General features: G+C 47.6%; 1 protein-coding gene across 1 annotated transcript in view; it reads left to right on the top strand.

Annotated features, from left to right (window-relative positions):
• LOC134948887 (germ cell nuclear acidic protein-like) overlaps positions 1–27,968 on the top strand; it is a 335,115-nt gene that overhangs the window by 228,289 nt on the left and 78,858 nt on the right. The window contains exon 9 of the mRNA XM_063937161.1: positions 699–837. Within this exon, the coding sequence (XP_063793231.1) occupies positions 699–837 (139 nt within the window). The remainder of the gene's footprint in view (positions 1–698; positions 838–27,968) is intronic.

The following is a 27,968-nucleotide window of genomic DNA, read 5'->3' as shown; positions in this document are numbered from 1 at the left end:
CAAATCGGGGAATTCGACTTTCCGAATAGTACGTGAATCGGCGTTATAGCTGCCGATTCACGTACTTTTGAGGGGAACAGGGCCAAATTTGACAGGATTTGGACTTTTTTTTAAAAGTCGTATTGAGATTGCTTTGAATAGCCCAGGTCGGATCCATTCTGACAAATGAATGTCGGAATGGATCCGACTTCAATTTGAATATACCCCTAAAAGATTTTAATATATAAAGTTTGGAGCAGAGAAGGGAAAGTGTTTTAATAGTCCAGGATGGAAACATTCTTCAAAGAAAAATAAGTATAGGTAGGTTCAGGGGAAATTTGAGGAAAACTTACTTCACAGTAAGGGTAGTGTATAAGTGGAATAACCTCCAATCAGAGATGGTGGATGTTAAGCGAGAGCATTTAAACATGCTGGGATAGGCCTAAGAATATCCTTACTGAGACCTAAGGAATTACAGGGTTAAAATTGACAATAGGATAAAAGAAAAAGGGGCAGACTAGATTGTGTCTCATTTTTTAGGATGCAATATATAAATGGTAGCTAGAATCTGGTTGCTAAGGAAAAATGAACCACTTTTCATTTGTGTAAGCTATATTAAATCTATCCCTTGGAGTTGGCATGGCTATGGGTTTTTTTTGTGTTAAACAGATAAAAACTTGAATTCAAGGTATGAAATGTGCTTTCACTGTTCTTTCCAGGAGATGTAAGGTACCAGACTGCTTCCTTCAAGATCTTTCTTGTCCGACATCCCTATATGTGAAGAATTTCAAGCAGAAAAAACATGAGCTGACAACAAAGTTGTACAGACTTTACAACTGCACCATCTTTGAGCAACAGGTATCTTGTTAATCGATAGCCATGCTCACCTGTATACAGTTTACCATTTAAACACTTCTGATAGGGCCAGTGGTGCAAGTAGAAAAAATGTCTTACAGGTACTGTGTCCGCGTGCCGAAGGAGCGCGTGCCCCAAAAATGGGTGTTGCCAAATGCCACATGGGCATTTGGCCACGCCCATTTGTGGCCAAATGGGGGCTTGATACACAAATCGGGGAGGGGGGGGGGCAGATACACATATGACCCCAATTGTGCCAGATACACATTGCCCCACAGTGCGCCAGATACACATTGCCCCACAGTGCGCCAGATACACATTGCGCCCCCCCCCCCCCCCCCGTGCCAGATACACATTGCGCCCCCCCCCCGTGCCAGATACACATTGCGCCCCCCCCCCCGTGCCAGATACACATTGCCCCCCCCCCTGTGCCAGATACACATTGCCCCCCCCCCCCGTGCCAGATACACATTGCCCCCCCCCGTGCCAGATACACATTGCCCCCTACCCCCCGTGCCAGATACACATTGCGCGGCCTCCCCGTGCCAGATACACATTGCGCCCCCCCCGTGCCAGATACACATTGCGCGCCCCCTTCCCCCGTGCCAGATACACATTGCGCGCCCCCTTCCCCCGTGCCAGATACACATTGCGCCCCCCCCGTGCCAGATACACATTGCCCCCCCCCCCGTGCCAGATACACATTGCGCCCCCCCCCGTGCCAGATACACATTGCGCCCCCCCCCCCCGTGCCAGATACACATTGCGCCCCCCCCCCCGTGCCAGATACACATTGCGCCCCCCCTGCGCCAGATACACATTGCGCCCCCCCTGCGCCAGATACACATTGCGCCCCCCCCTGCGCCAGATACACATTGCGCCCCCCCTGTGCCAGATACACATTGCGCCCCCCCTGTGCCAGATACACATTGCGCCCGCCCCCCCCGTGCCAGATACACATTGCGCCCGCCCCCCCGTGCCAGATACACATTGCGCCCCCCCGTGCCAGATACACATTGCCCAGATACACATTGCCCAGATACACATTGCCCCACCCCCGTGCCAGATACACATTGCCTCACCCCCGTGCCAGATACACATTGCCTCACCCCCGTGCCAGATACACATTGCCCCACCCCCGTGCCAGATACACATTGCCCCACCCCCGTGCCAGATACACATTGCCCCACCCCCGTGCCAGATACACATTGCCCCACCCCCGTGCCAGATACACATTGCCCCACCCCCGTGCCAGATACACATTGCCCCACCCCCGTGCCAGATACACATTGCCCCACCCCCGTGCCAGATACACATTGCCCCACCCCCGTGCCAGATACACATTGCCCCACCCCCGTGCCAGATACACATTGCCCCACCCCCGTGCCAGATACACATTGCCCCACCCCCGTGCCAGATACACATTGCCCCACCCCCGTGCCAGATACACATGACCGCCCCCCCCCCCCCAGTGCTGGATACACATGACCCCCCCCCCCAGTGCCGGATACACATGCCCCACCCCAGTGCCGGATACACATAAGGGGCACAGGGGAGGGGGGCAATGTGTATCTGTCACGGGGGGGGGGGAGCAATGTGTATCTGGCACTGCTGCATGAGTGGTGGAGAGCGCAGCGTCCACCTCTCCTGCCCCTCGGTGTCTACCTTGAATTAGGCGCCGATCCGTGAGCCCATGGAGGCTCGCGGATTGGCAGCCAATCGGGAGCCTTGGCTGCTGGTCCGCGAGCTCTGATTGGCTCACGGGTCAGTGCCGAATTGAAGGAAAACACTGAGGGGCAGGAGAGGCGCACGCTGTGCTCTCCACTCATGCAGCAGCGGCGCTGGTGAGCAACAGCAGGGGAGGGAGGGAGCGGCGGACAAATTCTTAAGGGTACGCCGTACCCACGCGTACCCGCCCACTTGCAGCGCTGGGTAGGGCTAATTTATAAGATTTTCTCTAACGTCCTAGTGGATGCTGGGGACTCCGTCAGGACCATGGGGAATAGCGGCTCCGCAGGAGACAGGGCACAAAAGCAAGCTTTTAGGATCACATGGTGTGTACTGGCTCCTCCCCCTATGACCCTCCTCCAAGCCTCAGTTAGGTTTTTGTGCCCGGCCGAGAAGGGTGCAATCTAGGTGGCTCTCTTAAAGAGTTGCTTAGAAAAAGTTTTTAGGTTCTTTATTTTCAGTGAGTCCTGCTGGCAACAGGCTCACTGCATCGAGGGACTTAGGGGAGAGATTTTCAACTCACCTGCGTGCAGGATGGATTGGATTCTTAGGCTACTGGACATAGCTCCAGAGGGAGTCGGAACACAGGGCTCGCCCTGGGGTTCGTCCCGGAGCCGCGCCGCCGACCCCCCTTGCAGATGCTGAAGATGAAGAGGTCCGGAACCAGGCGGCAGAAGACTCTCAGTCTTCATCAGGTAGCGCACAGCACTGCAGCTGTGCGCCATTGTTGTCAGCACACTTCACACAGCGGTCACGGAGGGTGCAGGGCGCTGGGGGGGGGGGCGCCCTGGGCAGCAATGTATAATACCTGTATGGCGAAAAATACATCACATATAGCCCTTGAGGCTATATGGATGTATTTAACCCCTGCCAGATATCTAAAACTCCGGAGAAGAAGCCCGCCGAAAAGGGGGCGGGGCCTATTCTCCTCAGCACACAGCGCCATTTTCCCTCACAGAAAGGCTGGTGGGAAGGCTCCCATGATCTCCCCTGCACTGCACTACAGAAACAGGGTTAAAACAGAGAGGGGGGGCACTGATTTGGCGATATGTATATATATTAAAATGCTATAAAAGGAACACTTAATGCTATAAAAGGAACACTTATATAAAGGTTGTCCCTGGATAATTATAGCGTTTTGGTGTGTGCTGGCAAACTCTCCCTCTGTCTCCCCAAAGGGCTAGTGGGTCCTGTCCTCTATCAGAGCATTCCCTATGTGTGTGCTGTATGTCGGTACGTGTGTGTCGACATGTATGAGGAAAATATTGGTGAGGAGGCGGAGCAAATTGCCTGTAATGGTGATGTCACTCTCTAGGGAGTCGACACCGGAATGGATGGCTTATTTATGGAAATTACGTGACAATGTCAACACGCTGCAAGCCGGTTGACGACATGAGAGGGCCGGCGAACAAATTAGTATCTGTCCAGGCGTCTCAAACACCGTCAGGGGCTGTAAAATGCCCATTTACCTCAGTCGGTCGACACAGACCCAGACACGGACACGGATTTCAGTGTCGACGGTGAAGAAACAAACGTATTTTCTTTTAGGGCCACACGTTAAGGGCAATGAAGGAGGTGTTACATATTTCTGATACTCCAAGTACCACAAAAAAGGGTATTATGTGTGAGGTGAAAAAACTACCTGTAGTTTTTCCTGAATCAGATAAATTAAATGAAGTGTGTGATGATGCGTGGGTTTCCCCCGATAGAAAATTATTGGCGGTATACCCTTTCCCGCCAGAAGTTAAGGCGCGGTGGGAAACACCCCTCAGGGTGGATAAGGCGCTCACACGCTTATCAGAACAAGTGGCGGTACCATCTACGGATAGGGCCGTACTTAAGGAGCCAGCTGATAGGAGGCTGAAAAATATCCTAAAAAGTATACACACACATGCTGGTGTTATACTGCGACCAGCGATCGCCTCAGCCTGGATGTGCAGAGCTGAGGTGGCTTGGTCGGATTCCCTGACTAAAAATATTGATACCTTTGACAGGGACAGTATTTTATTGACTATAGAGCATTTAAAGGATGCATTTCTATATATGTGAGATGCGCAGAGGGATATTTGCACTCTGGCATCAAGAGTAAATGCGATGTCCATATCTGCAAGAAGATGTTTATGGACACGACAGTGGTCAGGTGATGCAGATTCCAAACGGCACAAAGATGTATTGCCGTATAAAGGGGAGGAGTTATTTGGGGTCGGTCCATGGGACCTGGTGGCCAGGGCAACTGCTGGAAAATCCACAGTTTTTTACCCTAAGTCACATCTCTGCAGAAAAAGACACCGTCTTTTCAGCCTCAGTCCTTTCGTCCCTATAAGAGTCATATCTGCCCAGGGATAGAGGAAAGGGAAGAAGACTGCAGCAGGCAGCCCATTCCCAGGAACAGAAGCCCTCCACCGCTTCTACCAAGTTCTCAGCATGACGCTGGGACCGTACAGGACCCCTGGATCCTACAAGTAGTATCCAAGGGGTACAGATTGGAATGTCGAGAGGTTTCCCCCCTCGCAGGTTCCTGTAGTCTGCTGTACCAATGTCTCCCTCCGACAGGGAGGCAGTATTGAAAACAATTCACAAGCTGTATTCCCAGCAGGTGATAATAAAATTACCCCTCCGACAACAAGGAAAGGGGTATTACTCCACACTATATGGTGGTACTGAAGGCTAGGTGAGACCTATTCTAAATCTGAAAAATTTGAACACTTGCAAGGGTTCAAATCCAGATGGAGTCACTCAGAGCAGTGATAGCAAAGAACAAGGGGACTATATGGTGTCCCGGGACATCAGGGATGCTTACCTCCATGTCCCAAAATTTGCCTTTTCTCACCAAGGGTACCTCAGGTTCGTGGTACAGAACTGTCACTATCAGTTTCAAGACGATGCCGTTGGATTGTCCAAGGCACCCCGGGTCCTTACCAAGGTAATGACCGAAAGGAGGATTCGTCTTCAAAGAAAATGGACGACCTCCTGATAAGAACAAGGTCCAGAGAACAGTTGGAGGTCGGAGTAGCACTATCTCAAGTAGTTCTACGACCGCACGGGTGGATTCTAAATATTCCAAAACCGCAGTTGTTCCGACGACACGTCTGCTGGTCCTAGGGATGATTCTGGACACAGTCCAGGAAAAGGTGTTTCTCCCAGAGGAGAAAGCCAGAGAGTTATCCGAGCTAATCGGGATCCTCCTAAAACCAGGAAAAGTATCAGTGCATCATTGCACAAGAGTCCTGGTAAAAATGGTGGCTTATTACGAAGCGCTTCCATTCGGCAGATTTCACGCAAGAACTCTTCAGTGGGATCTGCTGGACAAATGGTCCGGATCGCATCTTCAGATGCATCAGCGGATAACCCTATATCCAAGGACAAGGGTGTCTCTCCTGTGGTGATTACAGAGTGCTCATCTTCTAGAGGGCCGCAGATTCGGCATTCAGGATTGGATGCTGGTGACCACGGAGGCCAGCCTGAGAGGCTGGGGAGCAGTCACACAAGGAGTGTGATCAAGTCTGGAGAATTCTCTCCACATAAATATACTGGAGCTAAGAGCAAATTTATAATGCTCTAAGCTTAGCAAGACCTCTGCTTCAAGGTCAGCCGGTATTGATCCAGTGGGATAACATCACGGCAGTCGCCCACGTAAACAGAAAGGGCGGCACAAGAAGCAGGAGGGCAGTGGCAAAACTGCAAGGATTTTTCGCTAGGCGGAAAATCATGTGATAGCACTGTCAGCAGTGTTCATTCCGGGAGTGGACGACTGGGAAGCAGACTTCCTCAGCAGGCACGACCTCCACCCGGGAGAGTGGGAACTTCATCGGGAAGTTTTCCGCATGATTGTGAACCGTTGGGAAAGACCAAAGGTGGACATGATGGCGTCCCGCCCGAACAAAAAATGGGACAGGTATTGCGCCAGGTCACGAGACCTTCAGGCGATAGCTGTGGATGTCCTGGTAACACCGTGGGTGTAACAGTCGGTGTATGTGTTCCCTCCTCTGCTTCTCATAACCAAGGTATTGAGAATTATAAGACATAGAGGAGTAAGAACTATACTCGTGGCTCCGGATTGGCCAAGAGGGACTTGGTAACCGGAACTTCAAGAGATGCTCACAGAGGACTAATGGCCTCAGGAGCTAAGAAGGGATTTGCTTTCAGCAAGTACCATGTCTGTTCCAAGAGGAACCGTGGCATCGGCCTTTAAGAAAGGACCTGCTCCAGCAGGGACCTTGTCTGTTCCAAGACTTACCGCGACTGCGTTTGACGGCATGGCGGTTTGAACGCCGGATCCTAAGGGAAAAGGCATTCCGGAAGAGGTCATACCTACCCTGGTCAAAGCCAGGAAGGAGGTGACCGCACAACGTTATCACCACATGTGGTAAAAATATGTTGCGTGGGTGAGGCCAGGAAGGCCCCACGAAAAAATTTCAACTAGGTCGATTTCTGCACTTCCTGCAAACAGGAGTGTCTATGAGCCTCAAATTGGGGTCCATTAAGGTTCAAGTTTCGGCCCTATAGATTTTCTTCCAGAAAGAATTGGCTTCAGTTCCTGAAGTCCAGACGTTTGTCAAGGGAGTATTGCATATACAGCCCTTGTGTGCCTCCAGTGGCACCGTGGGATCTCAACGTAGTGTTGGGATTCCTCAAATCATATTGGTTTGAACCACTCAAATCTGTGGATTTGAAATATCTCACATGGAAAGTGACCATGCTGTTGGCCCTGGCCTCGGCCAGGCGATTGTCAAAATTGGCGGCTTTGTCTTACAAAAGCCCATATTTGATTTTCCATTCGGACAGGGCAGAACTGCGGACTCGTCCCCAGTTTCTTCCTAAGGTGGTGTCAGCGTTTCACCTGAAACAACCTATTGTGGTGCCTGCGGCTACTAGGGACTTGGAGGACTCCAAGTTGCTAGACGTTGTCAGGGCCCTGAAAATATATATATATATATATATATAATTCCAGGACGGCTGGAGTCAGAAAGTCTGACTTGCTGTTTATATTGTAGGCACCCAAAAAGCGGGGTGCTCCTGCTTCTAAGCAGACTATTGCTCGTTGGATTTGTAGTACAATTCAGCTTGCACATTCTGTGGCAGGCCTGCCACAGCCAAAATCTGTAAATGCCCATTCCACAAGGAAGGTGGGCTCATCTTGGGCGGCTGCCCGAGGGGTCTCGGCTTTACAACTTTGCAGAGCAGCTACTTGGTCAGGGGCAAACACGTTTGCAAAATTCTACAAATTTGATACCCTGGCTGAGGAGGACCTGGAGTTCTCTCATTCGGTGCTGCAGAGTCATCCGCACTCTCCCGCCCGTTTGGGAGCTTTGGTATAATCCCCATGGTCCTGACGGAGTCCCCAGCATCCACTAGGACGTTAGAGAAAATAAGATTTTACTTACCGATAAATCTATTTCTCATAGTCCGTAGTGGATGCTGGGCGCCCATCCCAAGTGCGGATTGTCTGCATTACTTGTACATAGTTATTGTTACAAAAAATCGGGTTATTATTGTTGTGAGCCATCTTTTTTAGAGGCTACTTCATTGTTATCATACTGTTAACTGGGTTCAAATCACAAGTTGTACGGTGTGATTGGTGTGGCTGGTATGAGTCTTACCCGGGATTCAAGATCCTTCCTTATTGTGTACGCTCGTCCGGGCACAGCACCTAACTGAGGCTTGGAGGAGGGTCATAGGGGGAGGAGCCAGTACACACCATGTGATCCTAAAAGCTTGCTTTTGTGCCCTGTCTCCTGCGGAGCCGCTATTCCCCATGGTCCTGACGGAGTCCCCAGCATCCACTACGGACTATGAGAAATAGATTTATCGGTAAGTAAAATCTTATTTTTAGCTGCATATTAATATTGTTTATAATTATAACCTTTATAACCATTGTGCTCTTCATTGCATAAACAAATTTGGCAGAGCGTACAGTTTTGAGATTATTAGAGTCTACCTAAGTGGTGTTTGCTTACAAATTTCCTTACCTCACTCAGACCACGTCAAGGGAGGACATAAGTTCCACACAAGTGTCCGTTGTAATCAAACCCAAAATCCCAACAGCACTTGCCAGCAATTTGTCGTAGATTAGTAGAAATATCCATCTGTTCAATGTGAACTGGTGCAACCGATTGCTGAATTAACTGTTGTACGTCTTAATGACCCACCACCCAATCCACCACTCTACTACTGTTGAAGGGCACTGAGCAGCCTCCCCTTATCCAAAGCAAAAGAAGTTTGTTTTAGAAATTAATTAAACACTAGGACAGGCTAATTATATATAAAAAATATTGGATCTGTAAACATAAAGTAACAAATGTGATTACAGAATTGTCCTGTTTTAAGTACCACATTCCTTATGGAATTTGAAGGATGTGTCTAGTTGTTGGTTCCCTTACAGGAACTGGAATGATGTATGGAATCTCTTGCTGTAATTTCTGCTTTATTACATTTTTATTTTGTTTTTAATCCTTTATAATCTTTATTTTACATCACTATACACAAATACTAAGGTTTTATACAGCTATGTTAACTTGGGTTACATTTCTGCAACCCTTGCTAGTCCATAAAAAATGCATATTATGGAAGTCACTGTTTAAGTCTGCATGTTGTTGTTAGCGTCATCCTTTATATCGCTCCACAAGGGATCCCCATTGCCCAATTACAGAGTACATATATGAAAAATCAAAACAGGACAATAGTGACTTACGGTTGAAGACAATATAGGACAAGTTCAGGGTAAATAAACACTGACAAGTCTCAGGGTGACAGAAAACAGTGGGCTTAGGTGCCGTTGAGGACGGTTTAAGTAAGAAAAGAATAAGCACATGAGGGTTGAGGGCCCTGCTCGGGAAAGCTTACATTCTAAAAGGGAGGAGCAGACAGGGAGTGTGAAACAGCGGGTTGGGATGAGATTAGGCTGGGTTTGGTGAAGAAGTGGGTCTTGAGAGCCTGTTTGAATTTTTGTAGAGAGGTGGAGAGTCTGAGGAGAAGTAGGGAATTCCAGAGAAGAGGAGCAGCATGTGAGAAATCTTAAACTCAAGAGTGGGAGGAAGTAATCAGTTGGCAGGAGAGGCGGTGTGTATTAGCAGAGCAAAGAAGACGGGTGGGAGTGTAAAGGGAGATAAGGTCAGAGATGTAAATGGGACAGTGGATGAGAGCTTTGAAAGTGAGTGTGAGAAGTTTGAATTGGATTCTGATAGGGAAAGGAAGCCAGTGAAGGGCTTGTAGGAGAGGGGAGGTGGACGTAGTGTGTTTTTGGTGAGGAAGATGAGCCGGGTTGCAGCACTGAGGATAGATTGGAGTGGAGAGAGGTAATTGTCAGGGATGCCAGTTAGGAGGAGATTACAGTAGTCCAGTCTGGAAATGACCAGTGAGTGGATAATGGTCTTAGTGGCGTCCAGGATGAGAAAAAGTCTAATCCTGGAAATAGTTTTGTGATTAAAATAGCAAGCTTGTGAGAGGTGCTGAATGTGTGGTTTGAAGTAGAGGGAGGAGTCTATGATTACTCCAAGACAGCGCACTTGTGGGCTAGAGGAGATAGTCGTGCCATCAATAGATGGGAAAATGATCAGCTCAGTCTTAGACATGTTGAGTTTAAGAACTTGCTGAGACATCAAGGAAGAGATGGCAGAGAGACAGTTGGAGATATAAGTGAGGAGAGCAGGGGAGATGTCGGGAGGAAAGGTAGATTTGAGCGTCATCAGCATAGAGATGATATTGGAAGTTAAGAGCTAATGAGTTCACCTAAAGATGACGTATAGAGAGAGAGAGAAGGAGAGTACCAAGAACAGAACCTTGGGGTACACCTACAGTTAGTGGAAGTGAGGGGGAGGTGGTTTCATGTGAGTAAACGGAGAAGGAACGATCCTAGAGGTAGTAGGACAGCCAGGAGAGGGCAGTATCACACAGACAAAGGGAGCGAAAGGATTTGCTGAAGGAGAGGGTCGTCCAGTATCTCAAGCAGCAGAGAGGTTAAGAAGAATAAGCTGAGAGTAGTGGCCCTTAGATTTGGCTGCATGGATGTCATTGCAGACTTTTTTGTGAGGACAGTTTCAGTGGAATGGAGCAAACAGAAATCAGACTGGAATGGGTCAAGCAGTGAGTGGGAGGAAAGTAAGGTGGTTGTAGACAATATGCGCAAGGAGTTTGTAGTGAAAAGGGAGGAGAGATGGGTCGGTAATTGGAGATGGTGTTTGGATCAAGAGTAGTTTTTCTTTTAAGAAAAGGAGAGACGAGCATGCTTAAAGGCAGAGGGGACAGGGCCTGATGAGAGGGAAATATTGATAGGGTGGGCAAGATGGAAACAGGTAGGAGGAGAGAGGTAGCAGAGAAGGCGGGAGAGAATAGGGTCAAGTGGGGATGTGGAGGTGGAGTTTAATGGATTAGGGCCATGACTTCCTCACCAGATGCATGGGAGAAAGATGTCAGAGTTAACTGTAATAAGTATTTGGAGATCATTTTTCATAAAATTAAAGCATGTAATAAGTTTGGGATACATGAAAATGCCTGTAAGGTAATTTATATGTAATTTTCTCTTACGCCCTAGAGGATGCTGGGGACTCCGTAAGGACCATGGGGTATAGACAGGCTCCGCAGGAGATAGGGCACCTAAAAAGAACTTTGACTATGGGTGTGCACTGGCTCCTCCCTCTATGCCCCTCCTCCAGACCTCAGTTAGATCTTGTGCCCAGAGGAGAATGGGTGCACTGCAGAGAGCTCTCCAGAGTTTTCTGTGGAAAAAGAATTTTGTTAGGTTTTTTATTTTCAGGGAGTCCTGTTGGCAACAGGCTCCCTGCATCGTGGGACCGAGGAGAGAGAAGCAGAGCTGGCTTGTCAAGTTGGGCTCTGTTTCTAAGGCTACTGGACACCATTAGCTCCAGAGGGAGTTGGAACACAGGTCTCACCTGGGGTTCGTCTCGGAGCCGCGTCGCCATCCTCTTCACAGATGCCGAAGATAGAAGCCGGGTGAGTATGAGAAGGCAGAAGACATCATAGGCGGCAGAAGACATCAGATCTTCATGAGGTAAGGCGCGCAGTGGTAAGCTGCGCGCCATTGCTCCCATTCACACACACAGAGCAGCACTGAAGGGTGCAGGGCGCAGGGGGGATGCCTTGGGCAGCAATAAACCTCACATTTGGGCACTGACAAGGTAGATTAGGCTGCTGGGCAGTAATTCTACGATCCCCCGCCATTTTCTATAAAAAAACATGTCTGAAGCGGAAGGCTTTTCCAAGGAGGAGGTGGAGCAAATGAGTGGTGTGTCCCCGTCGGTTGTGCCGACTCCAGATTGGATAGACATGTGGCATATGTGGAATGCAAGTGTGGCATCTTTACATAAAAGGCTTGATAAGGCTGATTTAGGGGGGACATCAGGGGGTCAATCCTCAGATTGGACCGACTCACAGGGCCCGTCGGGGTCTCAAAAGCGTCCCTTAACACAAGACACTACTACCGACACGGATTCTGATTCCAGTGTCGACTATGACGAAGTAAAATTGCACCCTAGGGTGACTAAAACCATTCAGTGTATGATTGTGGCAATAAGGGAAGTGTTGCATATTGTGGATAAACCCTCTGTCCCCGACACAAGGGTACACATGTTTAAGGAAAAGAAACAGATTATTAACTTTCCCACATCTCATGAATTAAATTAATTCTTTGGAAAAGCTTGGGGGACTCCGGAAAAGAGACCGCAGATCCCCAAAAGAATTTATATGGCATACCCTTTACCTAAGCAGGACAGGGAGATTTGGAAATCACCCCCCACTGTGGACAAAGCCCTGACGCGCTTGTCCAAGAAAGTGGCGCTACCGTCTCCTGACACAGCAGCCCTTAAGGACCCTGCAGATCGCAGGCAAGAAACTACCTTAAAGTGTATTTATTCTCATACGGGTGCTGTGCTAAGACCGACAATTGCGTCGGCATGGGTGTGTAGTGCAATTGCAGCTTGGACAGATGAGCTGACAGATCAATTTGATAATATGGATAAGGATACTATATTCCTAACTCTAGCCCATATTAAAGACGCAGTCTTATTTATGAGGGATGCTCAAAGGGACATTGGATTGCTAGCTTCTAGGGCCAATGCCATGTCTGTCTCGGCGAGAAGATCCTTATGGACTCGCCAATTGACGGGTGATGCGGATTCCAAGAAACATATGGAAGTACTACCCTACAAGGGCGATGTATTGTTTGGGGATGGGCTGACGGACCTGGTTTCCACAGCCACAGCAGGTAAATCAAATTTTTTACCATATATTCCTCAACAGCAAAAGAAAGTAACACCCTATCAGATGTAGTCCTTTCGGTCGCACAAGTCCAAAAGAGGTCGAGGATCCTCTTTCCTCGCCAGAGGTAAGGGCAGAGGCAAGAGAGCACCTGCTTCGGCAGGTGCCCAGGAACCAAAGTCCTCCCCGGCTGCTCCAAAACCCACAGCATGACGCTGGGGCTCCCCTGAGGGAGTCCGCACCGGTGGGGGCACGTCTTCGACTTTTCAGTCAGGCCTGGGTCAGTTCGGACCTGAATCCGTGGGTGTTGGAAATAGTTTCCCAGGGATACAAATTGGAATTCGAGGAGGTGCCCCCGCGCCGATTTTTCAAATCGGCCCTACCAGCTTCCACATCGGAAAGGGATGTAGTGTTAGCTGCAATTCAAACGCTGTGTATACAGCAAGTGATAATCAAGGTGCCCCTGCACCAGCAGGGAAGAGGTTACTATTTAACCCTATTTGTGGTCCCGAAACCGGACGGTTCGGTCAGACCTATTTTGAATCTGAAATCCCTAAACCTGTACATAAGAAGATTCAAATTCAAAATAGAATCTCTCAGAGCGATAATAGCCAACATGGAGGAGGGGGAGTTTATGGTGTCTCTGGACATAAAGGATGCGTACCTTCATGTCCCCATATATGCCCCCCATCAGGGATACCTGAGATTCGCTGTACAGGATTGTCATTACCAATTTCAGACGTTGCCGTTTGGACTCTCCACGGCCCCGAGCATTTTCACCAAGATAATGGCGGAAATGATGGTGGTCCTGCGCAAGCATGGAGTCACAATTATCCCATACTTGGACGATCTCCTGATAAAAGCGAGATCAAGGGAGAAATTGCTGAACAGTGTGGCGCTCTCGTTGAGAGTGCTCCAGCAACTCGGTTTGATTCTAAATCTACCAAAGTCACAGTTGATTCCGACAACTCGACTACCGTTCCTAGGTATGATACTGGATACGGAACAAATGAAGGTCTTCCTCCCAATAGAGAAAGCCCAAGACATCCAGAACATGGTCAGAGACCTGCTAAAACCGAAAAGGGTGTCAGTTCACCAATGCACTCGAGTTCTGGGGAAAATGGTGGCGGCCTACGAGGCCATTCCCTTCGGCAGGTTCCATGCAAGGACTTTTCAATGGGACCTTCTGAACAAGTGGTCCGGGTCCCATCTGCACTTGCATCGGAAAATAACTCTGTCCCCAGGGACCAGAGTGTCCCTCCTGTGGTGGTTGCAAAGTGCTCACCTCCTGGAGGGTCGCAGGTTCGGAATTCAGGATTGGATCCTGGTTACCACGGACGCGAGCCTCCGAGGATGGGGAGCGGTCACACAGGGAAAACATTTTCAGGGTCTTTGGTCAGACCAGGAGTCCTGTCTACACATCAATGTGTTGGAACTCAGGGCCATTTACAACGGCCTTCGACAAGCGGAGAGTTTTCTTCGAAACCTACCGGTTCTGATTCAATCAGACAATGTCACAGCAGTGGCTCATGTGAACCGCCAAGGCGGGACAAAAAGCAGAGTCGCGATGGCGGAAGCCACAAGGATCCTTCGCTGGGCGGAAAATCATGTAAGAGCTCTGTCAGCTGTCTTCATTCCGGGAGTGGACAACTGGGAAGCAGACTTCCTCAGCAGACACGATCTCCATCCAGGAGAGTGGGGACTTCATCAAGAAGTCTTTGCAGACGTAGCACGTCTTTGGGGAACTCTTCAAATAGACATGATGGCGTCACGCCTCAACAAAAAACTTCAGAGGTACTGCGCCAGGTCTCGAGACCCTCGGGCAATAGCAGTGGACGCTCTGGTAACACCGTGGGTGTTCAAATCGGTCTACGTGTTTCCTCCTCTTCCCCTCATCACAAAAGTGTTGAGGATCATAAGACGAAGAAGAGTACGAACGATACTCGTTGTCCCAGACTGGCCTCGAAGGGCCTGGTACTCTGATCTACAAGAGATGCTCACAGGAGATCCCTGGCCTCTTCCTCTGAGGGAAGACCTGTTGCAGCAGGGGCCCTATGTATTTCACGACTTACCGCGGTTACGTTTGACGGCATGGCGGTTGAACGCCGAATCCTAGCGAAAAAGGGGATTCCGGAAGAGGTCATCCCTACGTTAATAATGGCTAGGAAGGAGGTGACGATAAAACATTATCACCGTATCTGGCGAAAGTATGTGTCTTGGTGTGAGACCAAGAATGCACCTACGGAAGATTTTCAACTGGGTCGGTTCTCCACTTCCTACAGACAGGAGTGGATATGGGCCTGAAATTAGGCTCTGTTAAGGTACAGATTTCGGCCATCTCGATTTTCTTTCAGAAGGAATTGGCTTCTCTTCCAGAAGTCCAGACGTTTGTAAAGGGAGTGCTGCACATCCAGCCCCCTTTTGTGCCTCCAGTGGCACCATGGGACCTGAACGTGGTGTTGCAGTTCCTAAAATCACACTGGTTTGAACCGCTTAACAAGGTGGAGTTGAAATTTCTTACCTGGAGGGTGGTCATGTTGTTGGCCTTAGCATCAGCAAGGCGAGTGTCAGAATTGGCGGCTTTGTCACACAAGAGCCCCTACTTGATTTTTCATGTGGATCAAGCTGAATTGAGGACACGTCCGCAATTTTTGCCTAAAGTGGTTTCTTCGTTCCTTATGAATCAACCTATTGTGGTGCCTGTGGCTACAAGTGACCTGGAGGATTCCAGATCCCTGGACGTAGTCAGGGCCTTAAAAATTTATGTAGTCAGGACGGCTAGAATTAGGAAAACAGAGGCTCTGTTTATCCTGTATGCGGCCAATAAGATTGGCGCTCCTGCTTCGAAGCAGACTATTGCTCGCTGGATCTGTAATACGATTCAGCAGGCTCACTCTACGGCTGGATTGCCGGTACCAAATTCGGTAAAGGCCCATTCCACTAGGAAGGTGGGCTCTTCTTGGGCGGCTGCCCGAGGCGTCTCGGCTTTACAACTTTGCCGAGCGGCGACTTGGTCGGGGTCAGACACTTTTGCTAAATTCTACAAGTTTGATACCCTGGCTGATGAGGACCTAGCGTTTGCTCAGTCGGTGCTGCAGAGTCATACGCACTCTCCCGCCCGATTGGATGCTTTGGTATAAACCCCATGGTCCTTACGGAGTCCCCAGCATCCTCTAGGACGTAAGAGAAAATAAGATTTTAAACCTACCGGTAAATCTATTTCTCCTAGTCCGTAGAGGATGCTGGGCGCCCGTCCCAGTGCGGAAACTCTGCAAGACTTGTATGTAGTTGTTGCTTACATATGGGTTATGTTACAGTTAACATCGGTCTTGGACTGTTACTGTAGTTTGTTCATACTGTTAACTGGTTATGTATGTTCCAGGTTACATGGTATGATTGGTGTGGGCTGGTAGGAATCTTGCCCTTGGATTGCTAAATCCTGCCTTGTATTGTCCATCTCCTCTGGGCACAGTTCTCTAACTGAGGTCTGGAGGAGGGGCATAGAGGGAGGAGCCAGTGCACACCCATAGTCAAATCACCATGGTCCTTACGGAGTCCCCAGCATCCACTAGGACGTTAGAGAAAATAAGATTTTACTTACCGGTAAATCTATTTCTCGTAGTCCGTAGTGGATGCTGGGTGCCCGTCCCAAGTGCGGACTTCTTCTGCAATACTTGTATATAGTTATTGCTTCAATAAGGGTTAAGTTATGGTTGCATCAGGGTTGGACCTGATGCTCTGTTATTTGTCATACTGTTAACTGGTTGTTATCACATGTTATACGGTGTGATTGGTGTGGCTGGTATGAATCTTGCCCTGGATTACCAAAATCCTTTCCTTGTACTGTCAGCTCTTCTGGGCACAGTTTCTCTAACTGAGGTCTGGAGGAGGGGCATAGAGGGAGGAGCCAGTGCACACCCATAGTCAAAGTTCTTTTTAGGTGCCCTATCTCCTGCGGAGCCCGTCTATACCCCATGGTCCTTACGGAGTCCCCAGCATCCTCTACGGACTAGGAGAAATAGATTTACCGGTAGGTTTAAAATCTTATTTTAAGGCACTTTGATAAAATTGGTAAATATGTAACTCACAGCTGCAAACCAGAATCTTGTGTCTCCTCTCTACAACACCCTCACTTGTGATGTATGCAAATTGTTTATATTTACAATGATGCTGACATTGACCTTGTATGTTAACATTTTCATAATGTCAACACGTGAAATGGCAACCAACATTCTGCACAAACAGCGTCAGACAGTTAGTTTGTGGGAAGGATTGTTTAGGCATACTCAATAGGGATGCTTGTCGACATTTTTTTATATGATTAATGTCAGTCTGGTCAATATCAGCAGAGCGAGTGTGTGTATACGTGTGTGTTTATCTATTCATTGCGCTATACAGTTCAGCAGCACCTCTGAGTCTCCTGTTAGTAGAACCTAACAATAAAAGATATCTAAACACAATACTTAAAGGGCGCTAACAAGTGGAGTGTTATACATTTTGATACATTTTTTTTAACCAAAAAATAGTAATTAAATATTGATAAAATAGCAATAAAATATTCACAATAGAGATACCACTGAAAACTTTCAGCAAATATTAATGAGCCCTGAGGAAGATTTATAATAAGTGAAATGCGCATCGGCACACGATGCGTCCTGTAAATAGTATACCAATATAACAATATGTCATGCATGTAATGTACTAGCAACTATCAGATACATAAGGGAAGAAGCATCTGTAATCGATTGCACTTACAGGCATTTATGGTGCTGCTTATAGCGCATGGAGCTATAGCAGAAAATACACCAGCGGGCAGTACAGATCGAATTCTGTCCGAATAATTATTACCTGCTACAGGAGGGGGACGTTCACCCTGTTTGCAGGAATAGTATATGGGGATAAACAATAATTATCTAGTGCATAGATTGACTTAACCCTTACCAAAAAAGTATTGCCACAGTGCATATTCTATTAACCAGAAGGTTACAGAGGTTTACCAATTAATGCACAGTATGAGATGCCCTAGTAGTCCATGATATAGTATAATAAAGTATTTTTGCATAGGAAATAAGTAGAATGAGATGCGGATAAGACACTGATCTTCACCTTATTATAAGGCTGCTAATTCATGAGACATTCCTAGAAAGTACACCACTAGGATGTAAGTTCCCATGAATAGCATGATCACGGCATTATGGTTCTAAATGTCTGCATTAGAACAGGTATTGAATAAATATCATTTGTAAATAGGGAACACCCGAATATAAAAATATCATAAAGATTTAAGTTCCCATAAATTGAAGGTGCACACGTACACATACAGATGCATTCAGATCACTATATACCATAATTGTGGCAAATGATCAAATAAAAGCAAACATATATTATTTGGAAAGAATGCATATGTGTGTGTGTCATAAACAACAATATCTGACGAGGCTGAAGTTAGCTTCTTATTCGTCCAGCTTCTTATTCACTTCTTATTCAAGCTCTAGCTTCTTATTCAGATCATTCAGTTTTGCAAGGGTTAATGAGTCTTGGGTCACAAATTTGACACCTGAAATCAACAGAGTAGGGTCCCTTGCATATGACCCACTTGTATTTTGCCTGGCCCAACGCTGTTTTGGGCATGAAATACACTGGTAAAGTGGGCACAAACACCATAATTTACCATTTTGAATAAGTAGCTGTAGTTTTGCAAGGGTTAACTAGTCTTGGGCCACAAATTTGACTCCTGAAATCAACAGAGGTTGTTCACTTACATATGACCCACTTGTATTTTGCCTGGCCCAACGCTGTTTTGGGCATGAAATACACTGGCAAAGTGGGCACAAACACCATTTTATAAATTGCCATTTTGAATAAGTAGCTGTAGTTTTGCAAGGGTTAACCAGTCTTGGGCCACAAATTTGACACCTGAAATCAACTGAGGGTGGTCACTTACATATGACCCACTTGTATTTTGCTTGGCCCAACGCTGTTTTGGGCATGAAATACACAGGCAAAGTGGGCACAAACACCATAATTTACCATTTGGAATAAGTAGCTGTAGTTTTGCAAGGGTTAACCAGTCTTGGGCCACAAATTTGACTCCTGAAATCAACAGAGGGTGGTCACTTACATATGACCCACTTGTATTTTGCCTGGCCCAATGCTGTTTTGGGCATGAAATACACGGGCAAAGTAGGCACAAACACCATTTTATAAATTGCCGTTTTGAATAAGTAGCTGTAGTTTTGCAAGGGTTAACTAGTCTTTGGCCACAAATTTGACACATGAAATCAACAGAGGGTGGTCACTTACATATCACCCACTTGTATTTTGCCTGGCCCAACTCTGTTTTGGACATGAAATACACTGGCAAATTGTGCACACACACCATATTTTTCCATTTTGAATAAGTAGCTGTAGTTTTGCAAGAGTTAACTAGTCTTGGTACACAATTGTGAGACCTGCAATCAACAGAATGTGGTCACTTACATATCACCAACTTGTATTCTGCCTGGCCCAACATTGATTTGTGAATGAAATACGCTGGGAAAGTGGGCACAACCACCATATTATAATTTACCATTTTGAATATGTAGCTGTAGTTTTGCAAGGGTTAACTAGTCTTGTGCGACATATTTGATACCAGAAATCAAGGGTTAGATTAGCTCCTTATCGCACAGGGGAGTCATAGAGAGCCTATGTTGAGTTAAATTTGTCTGAAGTCAGCTCCTATCCTTGCTTGAAGGAAGCTGTACTCAGCAGGATTGGGGTGACGGGTCCCAGCAAAGCCCAAGAATATTATGAGTTGCAGCTGAACCCATCTGAGCCTCCAGTGGTCAAACTGGCATAATTGGCCAAACTGAGTAAAACCTGGTTACAGACAGATAAAAACTCTTCTCATTGGGTAGTGGAAGTGATGACTCTAGACCAGGCTATACGGGTATTAGACCGTGGTGTAAAACGCTGGACCTTTGCAGGCTGACCCCCAGACAATTGAGGAGCTGTGGTGATTGAGAGGTACCTGACCCTGGGAAATTTTAATAAAGCCAAGCAAGGGTTACAGCCAGTACCTAAGCCCAATACCCAGATCCCCATTGTTAAACCAAACAGCCCGTCTCCAGTCATATGTTGTTGAGAGCCCAGTCATGCACAGCGGTACTTCCTAAAGCAGGGTGAGCTAGTGGATTGCAGCTCAGGGAAAACAGCACAACCTGTATTCAGTATGGCACCTGGAATTATTTCCCCAGCTGAAACTACCGTTTCATCTGATGGTACAGATTGAAGGCTGGGATATCTTGGCCTTGGTTGATACTGACAATCAATTGTCTATCATCTCTGCTAAACTGGTACGTCCCGGGTCTGGCCAGGTTGTGCTTCTGTTAAAGGTGCTATGTATACTTGGTGACATAGAAGAATGCCCATGAGTGCACCTGCCGGTGGTGATTAAAGTAAGACCAGTAAAAATGGTAGTCACAGTAGCTTCCAAACCTCTTTATCCACTAATCCTGGGCCAGGACTTCCCACTGTTGCAGGAGTTTGTTACCTGGCATTACATTGGCAGACAGACAAAGGTTAAGCTGTCGCAGGGGCCAATATCTACTGGAAGCCAAGGTTGTATGACTGTAAAGCCCTCTCTTGCCAGTGATATTGAGACACATTAGTCCCCCATTTGCGAAAGAGTGTCTTTGCAGGACTTTAGGCGAGATCAACATAACGATGGCAACTTGTCCAATAGTTTTTAAAATGTGGTAGCGGTAAATGGTAAGGTAAACCCTGCTTTACCACCTGAAGGTGTACCTTACTTTATGTGAAAAACAATTTGTTTTACCTTGTAACTAATTTGCAAGGTAAAAGGGTAGACCAGTTGCTGATTCCCGGAAAACACGAGCAGCTGGTATTGAGGGCGGCTCACATGCATTTATGGGGTGGCCATTTAGAGGAGAGAAAAACTCTCCAGCGTATCCAGCTATGGTTCTCCTAGCCAGGCATTCATGCTGCAGTAAAAAAATATTGTCAGGAATGCCCAGTGTACCAAAAGAATGCACCCCAGACAGAATTTAGGGCGACCTTGGTTTTCCTTACTATAATTTCCATGCCTATTGAGCCAAATTTTATAGATCTGATAGGGCCAGTAGAAAAATCGGATCATGGGCATCAGTATATATTGGTGACGGTGGACTACTCCACCGGGTACCCGGAGGCCATACCACTATGTAACATGAAATCTAGCACTATTGTCTGGGAGTTCTTGATGCTGTATACCCGTCTAGGAATACCAATAGAGGTACTGACCGACTAAGGTACCCCTTTTGTGTCTAAATTAATGAAATACCTGTGTCGCCTGTTGAAGGTGGATAGAATTACCATTTCAGTTTACCACCCGCAGACAGACGGCTTGGTTGAATGCTTTAACAGAACCCTTATGCAGATGATGAAAATGGCAGTGTCACAGGAGAAGCGAGATTAGGACCTACTCTTACCTTAGCTAATGTTGGCAGTTTGAGAGGTACCCCAAGCCTCTTTTATTATTATTATTATTATTATTATTATTATTATCCTTTATTTATATAGAGACTTTATGGGGTTTAGACCCTTCAAACTCCTCTATGGTAGACAACGCAGAGGGATACTAGATCTATTAAAAGATGGGTGGGAGCAGCAATTGTCCCAAGGGGATGCGGTCAAGATCCCGCCGGACGGAATCCCGGCGGTCTAAATACCAACGCCGGAACCCCGACCGGCACAATCCCGACATATTCTGCCTCCGTGGGTGTCCACGACACCCATAGAGGGAGAATATAAAAGTGTGCCGAGCATAGCAAGGCACTGTGCCTGCAGCGTGGCGAGCGAAGCGAGCCCGCTAGGGGCTGCATTCTGCTCGGCACCCCGGTCGAGATTGTGTGGTCGAAATTCCGGCGTCGGTATTTCGACCGCCGGGATCCCGTCCAGCGGGATTTAGTACTGATCCCGTCCCAAGAGCCTAACATCGTTCAGTTTGTGTCCCAATTGTATGGCTGTCTGAGGCAAATTGCGCCACTTCTGACCAAGCATATGGTAAGAGCTCAACAGGATCAAAAACGCAGTCATGGCGTTACTGCTGTCAACCGGACTCTCAATAGGGGCAACAAGGTACTGATACTTGTGTCTAGGTACGGCAGGAAGGTAGAAGGAAAGAGGTAAAAGTCTACCATGTGAATTTGTTGAAGCCTTGGAAAGTGCCAGTCATCCCTCTTTAGTGGCCATGAAAACCCCAGAATGTCAGGTGCCTACTGAGGTAACTTTGAGTCCTAGCCAGAAACAAGAAGTGGTAAACTTAGTAGCACAGTACCAGGTTGTGTTCTCTGCCCTCCTGGCGAAAACTCAAATCATACAGCATGACAATGTTACTCCACCGGGGGGGGGGGGGGGGGGGGGGGGGTGTGATAAAACAAAGGCCATATTGTATATCTGAGGCCCAACAGGCAGCAGTAAAACGGGAACTGGAAGTGATGCGGTGCTTGGGCGTCATAGAGTAGTCAAACAGTGAATGGAATAATCCCATTTTTTTTTTTTTATAGAGCCCAAGCCTTTTGGAGCTTTGAGATTCTGTAATGACTTCAGAAAGTTAAATAAAGTTCCTCGGTTTGATTCCTATCCTATGCCCCGGGTTGATGAACTAGTACAAAACTTAGCAATAAGCCAGTATCTAACTACGCTAGATTTACTGAAGGGGTACTGGCAAATTCCTCTGATGGAAGCTGCCAAAGCAACAGCCTTCTCTACCACAGTGGGTTTGTTCCAGTCGCACCTTCCAAAGGTGGATGCAGTGTTAGTCTCCTCAGGCACAAGGGTTCACAGCTAACCTGGAGAAGTGTGCCATCATAACTGTGGAGGCAAAGTATCTGGGGTATATTGTATGCCAAGGGTAAGTTAAACCTCAACCCAGCAAGGTGGAAGCAATCTTCACATGACCTAAGCTAAAATGTATGTCGCAACTCAGGATATTCTTTGGTCTGGTGGGCTATTATCGTAGGTTCAGGGGTGGAACTTGCAGCGGTGCAACCGGTGCAATGCACCAGGGCTCCTCCACGATGAAGGGGCCCCCAGCCGGAGGCACTACAATGAGTCCGACTGACTCATTACATGCCACCTGCCGGCGCGCTGCAAGCTGCTGGTTCCCCTTAACAGAATGAGGCTGAGCTGGTGTGCAGAGCTGCAGTCTGGCCAGACGGGGAGGAGGATGCAGTGGAGGAGTCTGGAGAAGGGGCTATCCTCTCATTTACGGGCAGCCCAGCTGTTCCTTTTTGGAGCCGGAGCATCATGTGACCATGCGGCTAAACTGTAGAGTATCTGAGGTAGTGCAGCAGCATTCCTTGTAAGGTGGTCAGGCAGCTGTGTGTTTATTTATTTTTATTTTATTATACATTTTTCTAATTGTACATTTCATCCTGCTAACTCAGAATCGCGGACCTCGAAGAGGCGGAGCCTACATTGAGGGGGCGGAGATTGGGAGGTGGTAGGCGGGGTTGTTACAGTAAGCTGGTCTCTCTGCAAATAGTAATGGTGACTGTGCAGTGACATATAACATACAGCACAGCATAGAGTGACCCCACTAAGGCAGCCAGGCACAGGGTCATGTGTTGTCACCCAGGGTGCATGTGCTGCTGTTGGCTGCATGATGCATAGTGTGGGCATCTGTCTCCATGGGCCTTTTGTATCCTTGTACAAAGGAATTGTCCCATCTTTATACAGTAAGAAGTCTCCTGAGTTTTTGTGGGAGTTGGTTACAAATGGCCGACAGTTATCATATTGATATTCATTATGTCGACATGAAGAACTGTCAACAAACAGTCCCTTGTGATATAGCAGTTTCGTACTTTATACCGGTGACAGCAGTGCTTTTTTCTGGATCACATTGCATTGGCGATGTCTCAGCAGTGTTCTGGTGAGTATTTTCCCCATTATCCCTAAACTTTTCCCTAGTAGCTAACCTTAACCTTTTCCCCTCCCCACAGCCTAACCCTAGCCACCATCCCAGTGCCTCACCCCCCCCCCCCCAGCAGCCTAACCCTAAAACTTTACCGTAGTGCCTACTTTATTGGCGTTGCGTGTAAAAGGGGCTCTACTGTGTGGCGTAATGTGTATAAGGAGCTCTACTGTGTGGCGTAACCTGTATAAGGGGTATTACTGTGTGGTGTAACGTCTATAAGAAGCACCACTGTGTGGCGTAACGTGTATAAGGAGCACTATTGTGTGGCGTAAAGTGTATAAGGACCATTACTGTGTGTTGTAACGTGTATAAGGAGCTCTACTGTGTTGCGTAACATGTATAAGGAGCAGTACTGGGTGGAGTAACGTGTATCAGGAGCACTACTGTGTCGTATAACGTATATTAAGAATACTACTGTGTGGCGTAACATGTATAAGAGGCACTACTGTGTGTTGTAATGTGTATAAGGAGCACTACTGTGTGGTGTAACATGTAGAAGGAGCTCTACTATGTGGCGTAATGCGTATAAGAAGCAGTGCTGTGTGGCATAACATGTTTCAGGAGCACTACTGTGTAGCGTAACGTATATAAGGAGTACTACTGTTCAGTGTAATGTAATATAAATCGGTGTAATGTAATAACGTTGCACTACTGTGTGGCATAATTTGAATTGTGGTACTATTGTGTGCCCACACCCCTTTTCAATGAGACCATGCCCTATTTTTTGACACACATGTTTTGGATCTTGGGTGGGCTGGGGCAACGCATTTTGTTGCACCTGGGCCCACCATGGTCGTCTTCCGCCACTGCGTAGGTTCATGCGCGAATTTGCCACAGGGCAGCATCATTCACTGAATGTCTGAGGAAACAGTCCCCAGTCAAGATCTAATCACAGATGTGCTAAATGTGGCACATCTACAATCATGTTCCCTGACATGCGGGTGGATGCCCAGCACAGTGCTTGTCCGCCCCGCATGACTGGCCCTAGCCCCCCCCCCCCAAAAAAAAAAAACCATTGCACGGTGTCGATGATTTTGTACCTGATGAGTAACTCCCTGCAAACTAAGCTCCTGCACGCTGGCAGTCCGCTACTCGCCACATCCCGGGTCGCAGAGGCTGTGTGTAACACCACGCAGCTGCCTCGGCCCACCCCCCAACGGTCCAGACAGGCCTCTGTTGTCCGGACCGTGGTTCTAAAGCCGGTGGCATGCCCCTTCCCACCACGTGACTGCCTCTGCCTGTCAATCAGGCAGAGGCGATCGAAGCCCTGAGGTGCTGTTAGAATCTCACTGGGCTCCCGGAGTGCGCACGCGCAGGGTGCACTCCACAAAGTCATTCAGACTGCGATCGCTGCAGTGATGCAGTCTGAATTACCCCCTAGGCCCGCAGAGACTACTTTGCAGAATTTAAGAAAAGCTTTATGCGCAGAGCCTGTATTGCAGGCTCCTGATTTCAGGTGTCAAATTTGTGGCCCAAGACACCCTTGCAAAACTACAGCTACTTATTCAAAATAGTAAAATATGGTGTGTGTGCCCACTTTGCCAGTGTATTTCATGCCCAAAACAGCGTTGGGCCAAACAAAATACAAGTGGGTGATATGTAAGTGACCACCCTCTGTTGATTTCAGGTGTCAAATTTGTGGCCCAAGACTAGTTAACCCTTGCAAAACTACAGCTACTTATTGAAAATGGCAAAATATGGTGTTTGTGCCCACTTTGCCAGTGTATTTCATGCCCAAACCAGCGTTGGGCCAGGCAAAATACAAGTGGGTCACATGCAAGTGACCATCCTCTGTTGATTTCAGGTGTCAAATTTGTTAACCCTTGCAAAACTAAATTTTTTGAATAAGAAGCTAGAGCTCGAATAAGAAGTGAATAAGAAGCTGGCCGAATAAGAAGCTAACTTCAGCATCGTCAATATCTGTATAGATATATTTCAAACAAGCAGAGACAGACATTAATACCATCTTATTAACAATGGCTATGGTATAAAAACCCACTGTGCATGAATCAATGAAACCTCTGACTGCATGAGCAGCTAGTAAAGATACATTTGGCTGACTAGAAACATTTTTATGTATCTCTTCCCTTTTCTAAAGTGTAACCATTTGTAGCTAAGACAATTCAACTACAGTGGTGAATGTGATATTAGATTGGAGCTGATTAAGCCCATGTAAATTGATAAGACAAGTTGCTAAATATGTACGACAATATAATAACCATGTAATAAAGACAGGACGCATCTAATAACTTTATTTCTCTGACGTCCTAAGTGGATGCTGGGGACTCCGTCAGGACCATGGGGAATAGCGGCTCCGCAGGAGACAGGGCACAAAAGTAAAAGCTTTAGGATCAGGTGGTGTGCACTGGCTCCTCCCCCTATGACCCTCCTCCAAGCCTCAGTTAGGTTTTTGTGCCCGGCCGAGAAGGGTGCAATCTAGGTGGCTCTCCTAAAGAGCTGCTTAGAGTAAAAGTTTTATTAGGTTTTTTATTTTCAGTGAGTCCTGCTGGCAACAGGCTCACTGCAACGAGGGACTTAAGGGAGAAGAAGTGAACTCACCTGCGTGCAGGATGGATTGGCTTCTTAGGCTACTGGACACTAGCTCCAGAGGGACGATCACAGGTACAGCCTGGATGGGTCACCGGAGCCGCGCCGCCGACCCCCTTGCAGATGCTGAAGAGAGAAGAGGCCCAGAAATCGGCGGCTGAAGACTTCTCAGTCTTCATGAGGTAGCGCACAGCACTGCAGCTGTGCGCCATTGCTCTCAGCACACTTCACACCAACGGTCACTGAGGGTGCAGGGCGCTGGGGGGGGCGCCCTGGGCAGCAATGAAAGTACCTATACTGGCTAAAAATACATCACATATATCCTCTGGGGCTATATGGATGTATTTAACCCCTGCCAGGTTGTCAGAAAAACGGGAGAAGAAGCCCGCCGAAAAGGGGGCGGGGCCTATTCTCCTCAGCACACAGCGCCATTTTCCCTCACAGAACTGCTGGAGGGAAGGCTCCCAGGCTCTCCCCTGCACTGCACTACAGAAACAGGGTTAAAACAGAGAGGGGGGGGCACTTATTTGGCGATATGATTATATATTAAGATGCTATAAGGGAAAACACTTATATAAAGGTTATAGCGTTTTGGTGTGTGCTGGCAAACTCTCCCTCTGTCTCCCCAAAGGGCTAGTGGGGTCCTGTCCTCCATCAGAGCATTCCCTGTGTGTGTGCTGTGTGTCGGTACGTGTGTGTCGACATGTATGAGGACGATGTTGGTGAGGAGGCGGAGCAATTGCCTGTAATGGTGATGTCACTCTCTAGGGAGTCGACACCGGAATGGATGGCTTATTTAGGGAATTACGTGATAATGTCTACACGCTGCAAGGTCGGTTGACGACATGAGACGGCCGGCAAACAAATTAGTACCTGTCCAGGCGTCTCAAACACCGTCAGGGGCTTTAAAACGCCCATTTACCTCAGTCGGTCGACACAGACACGGACACTGACTCCAGTGTCGACGGTGAAGAAACAAACGTATTTTCCTTTAGGGCCACACGTTACATGTTAAGGGCAATGAAGGAGGTGTTACATATTTCTGATACTACAAGTACCACAAAAAAGGGTATTATGTGGGGTGTGAAAAAACTACCTGTAGTTTTTCCTGAATCAGATAAATTAAATGAAGGCGCTCACACGCTTATCACAAGTGGCGTTACCGTCTCCAGATACGGCCGCCCTCAAGGAGCCAGCTGATAGGAGGCTGGAAAATATCCTAAAAAGTATATACACACATATTGGTGTTATACTGCGACCAGCGATCGCCTCAGCCTGGATGTGCAGCGCTGGGGTGGCTTGGTCGGATTCCCTGACTGAAAATATTGATACCCTTGACAGGGGCAGTATTTTATTGACTATAGAGCATTTAAAGGATGCATTTCTATATATGCGAGATGCACAGAGGGATATTTGCACTCTGGCATCAAGAGTAAGTGCGATGTCCATATCTGCCAGAAGATGTTTATGGACACGACAGTGGTCAGGTGATGCAGATTCCAAACGGCACATGGAAGTATTGCCGTATAAAGGGGAGGAGTTATTTGGGTCGGTCCATCGGACCTGGTGGCCACGGCAACAGCTGGAAAATCCACCTTTTTTTACCCCAAGTCACATCTCAGCAGAAAAAGACATCGTCTTTTCAGCCTCAGTCCTTTCGTCCCCATAAGGGCAAGCGGGCAAAAGG

This window comes from Pseudophryne corroboree, chromosome 8 (genome assembly GCF_028390025.1).
Source record: "Pseudophryne corroboree isolate aPseCor3 chromosome 8, aPseCor3.hap2, whole genome shotgun sequence".
Lineage (NCBI taxonomy): Eukaryota > Metazoa > Chordata > Amphibia > Anura > Myobatrachidae > Pseudophryne > Pseudophryne corroboree.
The sequence above is the reverse complement of the archived record's forward strand: the minus strand, read 5'-3'. Positions and strand labels throughout refer to the sequence as shown.